General features: G+C 43.0%; 1 protein-coding gene across 1 annotated transcript; it reads left to right on the top strand.

Annotated features, from left to right (window-relative positions):
• The first annotated feature begins 582 nt into the window (after positions 1–582).
• On the top strand, positions 583–9,895 carry tollip (toll interacting protein). Its single transcript, XM_018764001.1, has 6 exons — positions 583–780; positions 6,067–6,216; positions 6,654–6,836; positions 7,188–7,340; positions 7,521–7,611; positions 8,441–9,895. The coding sequence occupies exons 1-6, from the start codon at positions 748–750 to the stop codon at positions 8,659–8,661; spliced, it is 831 nt and encodes a 276-aa protein (XP_018619517.1). The 5' UTR covers positions 583–747; the 3' UTR covers positions 8,662–9,895.
• Positions 9,896–10,135: the final 240 nt, after the last annotated feature.

Genomic DNA, 10,135 nt, shown 5'->3' with positions numbered 1-10,135 from the left:
AGTACATTCAACATACACAGGATATGTTACATTCTGTGCGTTTACATCAAGGCTGTACAACAGGTCCAGTTCCATGAATCTCAATACCTTACACATGAAGGCCCAAAGAAAACATGAGGCACTGCCATGATACATCTCCAGGACTCAGCAGTAAGAGGCCTAATGTCCTCCCCAAACACCACATTGGCTAACACGGTGCTGAAATGTGTGTACTGTTCATCATCATCATCATCATGATCATTGAATGTATTCTTTATTTCAACACCAAAACAACAATATAACTGCATTAAAGCACAGCACAGAATACACTGATATCCGAACCACAAAAAAAAATCCCCTCCTTCCCTTCCTCTCCCACACCGTCAATGTTTAATTACATTCAAATAAACCGTACAGTGCAAACAGATCGGCAGTGCGCCTCCCTTTCTCGTTCTGTACATGTTGTAAAATCTTAACAAGGTTGCTCTAACTCAACCTTCGATAGAGTAACACTAGTACAGTGAGTTCCGCGTTAACACGACACTGTCATGCACTATCACACTGCTGCGGCAAGAGGGCGCGCCGTGATGTCACGCGGATTGCGCAGTAATCTGGCTGCGCTGCGACCGCTGAGGATAAGTGGACACATCAGCTGACTCGGAAGTGCGCTCGGTATATTCAGCGGGTTCGCTGCGTTCGTTTTGGGCTTCGAACCCCGCTTTCTGAAATTAAAAACCCGTTGTTGTGGGACGGACAGCGCTGTGACAAATGGCTACGACTATCACCACTCAGCGGGGGCAGGTGAGTGAGAAGCACAGCAGCAGCGGCGCCACCACCACCACCGTGGCGTGACCCGTGTTCCCGGGTTTGGCTCGAGTGACCAGTCGTCGACTTCACTTCAGTCAGTGAGTGAAGTGGCTGCCCGAGCGCGGAGCTGCTGCTGGACGGAGTGAAGAAACGCTGTTTGTCTGCGCGAGCTTCTCAGCGGGGAAGGGGGGGCAATGAACAGAACAGAAGTGACTGACTGGGACTCGCGGGAGCGCCGTTTCGTTTATTATCGTCAATTCGTCCCCCTAGGCTACCCGCCAGTTCCAGGAGGTACCGTTAGGGTTACCTCCCAACGCAACGCCCTGACCTGTCCTGACTGAGTAACAGTCTCCGTGAGTTCAGTTGTCTCAGTCAGTGGCAAATCTGGTAAACAGGTGAGGTGTATAGTTACCATAGTGAACAACCGAGTAACCAGGTTAGTGCTAGTTACCATAGTGAACAACCGAGTACTAGTTATCATAGGGATCAACCAAGTAACCAGTTTAGTACTATTTATAGTAACCAGCAGAGTAACCAGTTTAGTACTAGTTACCATAGTGAACAACCGAGTAACCAGTTTAGTGCTAGTTATAGTAACCAGCTGAGTACTAGTTATCATAGGGATCAACCAAGTTACCAGTTTAGTACTAGTTATAGTAACCAGCAGAGTAACCAGTTTAGTACTAGTTACCATAGTGAACAACCGAGTAACCAGTTTAGTGCTAGTTATAGTAACCAGCTGAGTACTAGTTATCATAGGGATCAACCAAGTTACCAGTTTAGTACTAGTTATAGTAACCAGCAGAGTAACCAGTTTAGTACTAGTTACCATAGTGAACAACCGAGTAACCAGTTTAGTGCTAGTTATAGTAACCAGCTGAGTAACCACTTTAGTACTAGTTACTATAGTGAGCAACCAGGTAACCAGTTTAGTACTGGTTAGCATAATGACAAAACAAGTAACCAGTAGGACTAAGTGGAAAATCTTCTAAACAGGTTATGATATAGTTAGTGACCTGCTTAGTAACCAGTTTAGTACTAGTTGTTATAGTAACCAGCTAAGTAATGAGTTTAATACTAGTTATCAGAGTGAGTGGCTGAGTAACCAATTTAGTACTAGTTATCATAGTGAACAGCTGATTAATCACTTTAGTACTAGTTATAGTAACCAGTTTAGTAATAGCATAGTGACCAGCCAAGTAACCACTTTAGTGCTAATTAAGTGGCAGGTCTGGTAAATGAGTTAGTGTACAGTTAGTGACCGGCTGAGTAACAAGTTTACTACTAGTTATCATTGTGTCTGAGTAACCACTTCAGTACTAGTTATTGTATTCACTAATGTGGTAACCAAGTTACTGGTAACTATCTTAGTGACCAGCTAAATAGTCAGTTAATTACTACTAAACTGGTTCACTACATAGCAAATGTTTTTATTTCTCAGGTTTGCAGGTAATCAGTATAATGGTAATTACCTTTGTGACTAGTTGAGTAACCAGTTTACTACTATAATACTAAATATATAATACTTTCAAGAAATAATAGTGATTTCAGTGTCTGACTAGGCTGCTCTCCATGTGTTGAATGAAGCTGGCAGAAGGAGGCAAATTATACTTGATCACGTTTGCTAAAGTGGGTGGGTTGGGGGGGGTAAACTTGGGGTTCCTTTCAAATTGTTTCAACAAAAACCATAGCAGTACAAACTAGTTCTTAAGTAAACATTTCAGTGAACATTTAGATTAGGCTAAATCCACACACGTCCCGTCAGCTCCCTGTTACCGCAGCCATTTACTAATTAGCCTAATAATAGTCATTGGCGGGCGCTGACACACTGAACAATTGTTCTAACGGTGTAAAAATATCCTGTACACGGTTACACGCCCAGATTTGGTGACGTTAACCTCTTATTTACATAATCTAAGTTGACATAATCAGTGTTAGACCACATGTAATCAAAGTATTTAACCAGCTTGGTGAGCTTTAACCCCAGGCTAAAGTGGCTGATGGCCTAAATGGTCTTTCTCACCTTGTTTACTTACATTTGCTCACATTAAATGCACTTTGAACATGATTAAGAAAACTGTAGCTGTTAATAAAAATTGATCTGAAAAGAATCCATAGAAGAATTGAAAGTCATTGCAAGTAATGAGTTGGAAACTAACAAAGTTTGAAAAATACTGAACGGGTTGGTTAAGATGACCGTTGGAGTCGGTTGCCAGTGGTCACGTCCATCTCTTCACGGTAGGGTGTGAGCTCTTAGTAGAGAGGAAACCTCACACTGCACATATATAGATATGCACAGTGTTAGTGGTTACAGTTATTGCCTTTGGATCCAAAGGTTGCAGGTTCAGTCCCCATCTCTGGCTATAGTACCCTTGAGCAAGGTACTTACCCTAAATTGCTCCGGTAGAATTACCCTGCTGGCTAAATAGGTAGATAATTGTGATCTTGTAACTGTAATAACTGTAACCATAACATTGTAAGATGCTTTAGAGAAAAGTGTCAATTAAATGAATAAATGTAAATACATACAGTACATGCATACATTGTCAATAACCAGCTGTCTTGTGCAGGTTCTTGGTGGTCTTAAGCCTATCTTGGAAATGTAGGATGCAAAGCACATTGGCTGATGCGTACGTATATACACACACACACACACACACACACACACACACACACACACACACACACACACACACACACAGACAGACACCTGTGCTTTGGGCAGTTTTTAGTCATCAGTTCCCCAGAAACACATTTCTTTAGACTGTGGGAGGAAACTAGAGCACTGGGAGGAAACCCAGCAGTGAACATGCAAACTCCACGAACATTGAGTTGGATTCGAACCCACACTTCATGTTTAGTCAGCAGCGGATGTTACCTGTTATGTAGTTGCGTGTACCAAACAATCCACATGTACCTTAATGCAGCAACACAAAATACTCAGCATTTCATGTTCTGGATTAACATGTTGCCCAACATATGCATTATTTTTGGAGTTAATGTGGAGCTGTTTTATTATTGGTCTTAACTGGTAAAATTGATTATAGATTTAGATGGATAACTACAGGTGTGTGTTTTATTTATATATTTTATATATTTATATGTTTAGCTGATCTTTTTGTCAAAGACAGCTTACATTTACATTAGTTCACTTCAAAGTGACTTATGGTACTAGGCTCCTTATAGTGATTTGCTCTTTTATGGAGTTGGGTCATTTTTACTTGGTGCAATTTAGGGTAGGTACCGTGTTCAAGGATACGACAGCAGGAGGTGGGATTTGAACCTGTGCTCCTTGGATCCACAGACAAGCTTTGACGGCTGTGCTACCAGCTGCATTACTGTTTTCTAATGTTACTCAATTTTTTACAAAGATTTACCCACTTGTATGTTAGCGTACTTTGGCAGTGTCAATTCACGGTAAGTTCCCTGAGGAAGAGTAAATCCAGGATCTTCAGATTGTAGGACAGCGGTTCTAAACACTGCACCACTTGTGTGTACAGCATTCTAAATAACATATTTTTTTATTGTTTTACAGTGAAGTTCAAGAAATAGTACTTTTAAATTGACATAATTATGCATGATTTGTGCATTTTTACCCCCCACAAAAATAAACAATTGACTCAGCGGAAGTCTTTCTGGCTTTTAGGGAAGAAGAGAGTGACAGCTGACAGCTGGAACAAAAGGGTGAATCTATTAAGTACGACTCTTAAGTGCCGTGTCACATCAGCTGTTATTCTCTCTTTTTGGTGCAGTGGGTTTGTGAGTCGTCGTTTTGTCATATGTTCAGACAGGCTAGTTCTGGAGCAATTTTGTCATCAGTTTTTAACTTAAAGGAATTCAGAAAAGGAAAAATATGGCTAAACTGCTTTGTTTCAAACTGATGACAGTCTGTGCTTCTCAAAATATCGCCTTTCAGAATACGTTCAGTACCTTTTTCCATGTGAGGACAGTCCTCTGCTTTTTATATTTTATGCAAATAATAAAAGCCCAGTAAGAGGAGAGATGGGATAAAGGGCACCTTGTGCTGCTCTGCTCTGCCAGCAACCTTCAGCTCTCTTTAATAAACATTTAAGAATTCACTGTAACAATGAAGATGTGTATTTTTGTCGCTACCTAATAAAAACCATCTCCCATCTTATGTCCCGATGATGCTAGTTGGGGGCCGTGTTTCAGTGCCCTTACGCTCTTGGGCTCGCAGTGATGCACCCTGACAGCTCAGGAACACACATCCCTGCTGTAATGTATTCTTTGCTCTGTGCCAGCAGTACATCCCAGCTTTTCTACAAGACAAAGGCACTAAGTTCCTTCATGTTTAAGGTTCCACCTGCACTGCCCAAGGTCTGATTGAGACAAGGATACCGTTAGTGGCATTACAGGGCAGCTGGTACTCTAGTGGTTAGAGCTGCTGTGTTTTTACCCAAAGGTAACAAGTTGAAATCCCACCTCCAGCTGTAGTACCCTTGAACACGGTACTTACCCTAAATTGTTTCAGTACAATCACCCAGATGTATAAATGGATAAATCATTGCAAGTCATTTTAGAGAAATGTGTCAGGTGAATAAATGTAAATGTGTGGTGGGGACCGGATAGAATGAAAACCCAAAAATGTCCCGTGGACTTGATCTGATCTTCTCATTCCTGGATCTCAGCAGCCCAGCTGAGTGGTTCCAGGGTGAGCTGTAAATCCTGTCCTACAGGTTGCTAGGATTCATCTCGGGGGGGTTACTCTAGTTCACACGCAGTGTTGTCATGTTGACCTCCTTGACACTCGTGTACCTGGAATTGTAATGGTTCTGTCCAAACTTGCACTCAGACGAACACAGCACTTTATAAAAATGCATAAGTACCAAACAGCCCATCCCACATTGTGAAACGCAGGCTCTGTTTTTGTCCGTTGCATCAGGAGGAAGTGGTTGACTCAATATTTTGAAAGATACTGTGAAGAAATAAGGAAATGGGAGGTCTCAGACCATATTTCTACAAATTAAGATGAAGGAGCAGAGAGAAGAACCTTGGAGAACTGCAATATTTTACAATGAACTGTAAAATGGTTTTCCTTGCAGACTCATACCTCAGGAAACATCCTCCTGGGAAAGCCTGTCTAATGACAACTTATGGAGTATGAAGATGATTGTTCTTGGTATAAGGATTAATTGTGATAATAAGCACTGTCAGTCTGGAAGGGAATAAAATACTTGACAAATAAATGTAGAGGATAGAATAAGCCCATTTCAGTCAGCTGACGTAGCAGATGCATCCGTTTGTTTGTCCCCTGTACAGGTGTACATCGGGGAGCTACCGCAGGACTTCCTGCGCATCACGCCAACTCAGCAGCAGCAGCAGGTGCAGTTGGATGCGCAGGCAGCCCAGCAGCTGCAGTATGGAGGGGCATTTGGCGCAGTGGGACGGCTTAGCATCACCGTGGTGCAGGTACAGTTTTTTGTGTGTGTGTGTGTGTGTGTGTGTGTGTGTGTGGGTGGGGCGCATGTGCACATGTAGGGGCACTTCTCTGGGGGTGTGTGCATGGCTAAGATCCCTTTTATGTAATTACTGCAAGTATTGCTACGTTTATGTATATTCTTGTGTGTACTGGTTCACAGCATACAAGAATATACATAAAATTATGCATGTACATGTACACAGTACAAAATGACACATTTAACAAATAATTTTTTTTCCCCCAATGTATGGCTCAGTAAAGAAACCCAACACTCCTGTGTTCCACCAGCTCATTAATGTCAGCTTCTGCACTGCATTGTAACTGGATGGATATGGTGGCCCCTGACTCCACTATCCTATCCATGCCTCCTATTTGTTGGCAGTGGGCAATCACTGGGTTATCATCTCATCATCCCCTTTTCACTCAGGCCAAGCTGGCAAAGAACTACGGCATGACTCGGATGGACCCTTACTGCCGGATCCGGCTTGGCTACGCCGTCTATGAGACTCCCACGGCTCACAATGGTGCCAAGAACCCACGGTGGAACAAAGTGATCCAGTGCACTGTTCCTCCCGGAGTGGACTCCTTCTACCTGGAGATTTTTGATGAGGTTAGGCTAAGAAATGAAAACTAGACTTTTCTAGGTTTAAGAGGATTTGAAGGCTCTTGGACTTTTTTTGCAGGAAATCTTCAGTCTGACGAATTCTTTCAGCTGAGCGTTGATACAGCTTTTGAGTTTCAGCACTTTCTTCTCCAGTGGCTGTAACCATCTTTGATTTTGGACTATTAATATCTTGCCTTCATCATGAGTTTCTCTGTCCTTTATTGAGAAGTGCAATGTGGAATTGGAGCCAGTTGAAGGCAACGTGCCGTGTTCCCCAGTCAGCACTGCTGAACACGGAGTGGTTTGTTTAAGGGGGGTATATACCTTGTGATTCATGGGCTTCTCTCCCTCCTTCAGAGAGCCTTTTCTATGGATGATCGCATTGCCTGGACACACATCACCATCCCAGAAGGCCTTAAGGAGGGTGGCGTGGTGGACGAGTGGTACAGCCTCAGTGGCAGACAGGGTGACGACAAGGAGGGCATGATCAACCTCGTCATGTCTTTTGCCGTGAGTCCACACGCATCGACACAGAATAAAATTATGTATTAAAATATTTCAAATTATTATTCTGGCCCACCTGACATCCTAACGTTTTTATGATAGGAACTAAAATCTCAGAATTTGTGTATGTATTTGCTTACTTGCATGGATTTTTCTCCATGACCCCCCTTCTCTCCGTTGTGTCAGTCTGTACCAGCTGGTATGATAATGCAGCCGCAGCCCGTTGTCCTCATGCCCACGGTTTACCAGCAGGGAGTTGGATACGTGCCCATTGCAGGTTAGTGAGATCCGGTGGATGTGAACGCTGCAGATGTTCGTGTAGGAGTTCCTCTCAAGGTCGGGTTCTGGATGCGGTTGCACATTTTGTCCTGCTGAGTAAGCTCATCCGATCACCGTGACATCAGCGATGGCAGTTGTACACGTGTCTAGAAGATGCTGCATTCCTGTCATGCAGACTGTGATCCAATAAGCACCCGACACCCTCTCCTGTGCCGCCTGCTGTCATTGGACATTCGTCTTGTGCCATCATTCATCCACCAGTAACTGCCATAGGCCGCCACAACTATTTACCCCAGTTTATGTTTATCAGCCGCTGTTGTTGGTGTCATCAATATATTGCTGCGAGACTTCAGATTTGATAATAAGGATGACACTTTCATAGATCAGGGAAGCAATAAGAAGGACAGATGTTTCAAAAGATCCCCATCAATAATTACCCCGAAATCATGACTAAAAATTTTTAAAAGAATTTGGTTCAATGTTTTTAATAACCAATTAGAAAGTTTTCACTAAGTTATTTACGGCAACAGCATCCTGTGAGACCATCATGGGTGAAAGGATTGTGTTCGTGGCTCTCCTACATGCCGTTGGCAAGAAGCGCTCACGTGCGGAGTGTGGTGTTCATGCATGCTGTGTGTTAGGAACGTTCAGTAAGTGAAGCCTCTGGCTCTGATGTACCAGGAAGCAGGCTGTGGTACACAGAATACACTAAGGCCATCACTGCAGCAAGGGCTCTGGTGACCTGGGGTTGTTTCAAGCACTCAGCACTAGGGGTAGGAGGGATGGGGTCAAGGCATTAAGATGACCCCTCTGCTTTCTTTTAACAGGCATGCCTGGCATGTATAACCAGGGAATGGTGCCCATGGGAATGCCTGCTGTGCCCCCAGCTGCTCCTCAGGGTGCCCCCTGCAGCGAGGAGGACCTCAAGGCACTGCAGGACATGTTCCCCAATTTAGACAGAGAGGTCATCCGCACCGTGATGGAGGCTCAGCAGGGAAACAAAAACGCAGCTATCAACTCCCTGCTGCAGATGGCCGAGGAGCTGTAATGGCATCTAGGATGCGTTCCCACTCTGCAGCTGCCTGTACATACTTCTAATGTATATGTGTACTTATGTGTACCTGCGTCTGTGTGTTTGATACATACTGTAGATGTACAAATATAGTTATATACAGTATATATATATTTAAAGGGTAATCATTTATTTAATAAATGCTGATGGATAATTGGGTCCAGGATTGTTATTGCAGAGCAGCATTTCCCAGGGGGTGACAGAATGCAGGGGGTGGGCGCTAGGATGGGAACTGCTCAGAATGCCAATTCCCCGGACGATCGCTGGTCCCGTCTTTGCCGTTTAAAGCCACACCATTACAATGTTTTCTACGGTTGCGACTGGTGTTCTTGCACATTGCTCATTCTTTCCAACCAAATGTTAATGCTTCTTCGTGTGCTGAGCGGTCGCTACCCTAAGCTCACGTGTTGTTATGAAGTGCGTGAATATTGCAGACTGCCAAAGGTTTTGAATCCTGCTTTTATTTGTTGCGTTTCATGTGGTGAGTAAAGACTTTTATACCCTCAGAACGAACCATTTGGCCATTTTTATCACAGCTGTGTTAATGTTTTCTGTTGGCCTCGAACTTTGACAGCTATTCAGCAGGTTGGTTTACTGCCAGAGATGATCACTGGGGTGATTTCTGCCTTGGCAACGCATGGGGGGTGACCTTATCTGACCTCAGCAGTAGACTAGCTAGTGTGAACCCATGGTACACACTGGTACTGCTATTTCTGCTTTACTGTGCAGAATGGAAGGCAAAAAAATTACTTGTTATTGGGATCTTTATGAAACCTTCAAACTAATTTAAAAACTACATAGTTATTGCCATGTGGAGAAAGCCAGATCGGACATTTCCTTTTTAATTATGGTTTTTACATCCACACTAGGTAACTTAGTCAATTCATAAATGCAGTAATCATGCCTCTAGTATTGAATGGGACTATCTGTAGGGCTCAGGATTGATTTTGATTTGCTCTTGCTGTTGTTTATGAAATTTACAATGCACTATTTGTGATAACACAATTTACTGATAATGCTTAAAATTTAGGGGTTTTTTTCCTTTTGATTTATATGTAAAGAAATATATCAGTGTTGGGTTGAGGGTTGAAAGCAAGCTCTGCCAGGCCTTGTTCGGCATATGCAAACATACCCTTCCTTAATATGATGTAATACTGGACAGAACCTGACTGACCTAAACTGTCATAGCCTGAATAAATGGTGTTTTCAATTGTGTCAAATATTAAGAATTAATGTCTCTGAATTCTTGGACATTTCCATTCTTTCTGGTGTATTGCAGTTGTGATTTTCAAAAATGTGTCCTCTGAGGTGTGTGTGTGTGTGTGTGTGTGTGTGTGTGTGTGTGTGTGTGTGTGTGTGTGTGTGTGTGTGTGTGTGTGTGTGTGTGTGTAAATGTGAGCATTACAATGGTCATTTCATTTGGTCCAAACTGCTGCTGACAACTTTATAG

This window comes from Scleropages formosus, chromosome 11 (assembly GCF_900964775.1).
Source record: "Scleropages formosus chromosome 11, fSclFor1.1, whole genome shotgun sequence".
In the NCBI taxonomy this organism is placed as follows: Eukaryota; Metazoa; Chordata; class Actinopteri; order Osteoglossiformes; family Osteoglossidae; genus Scleropages; species Scleropages formosus.
The sequence above is the reverse complement of the archived record's forward strand: the minus strand, read 5'-3'. Positions and strand labels throughout refer to the sequence as shown.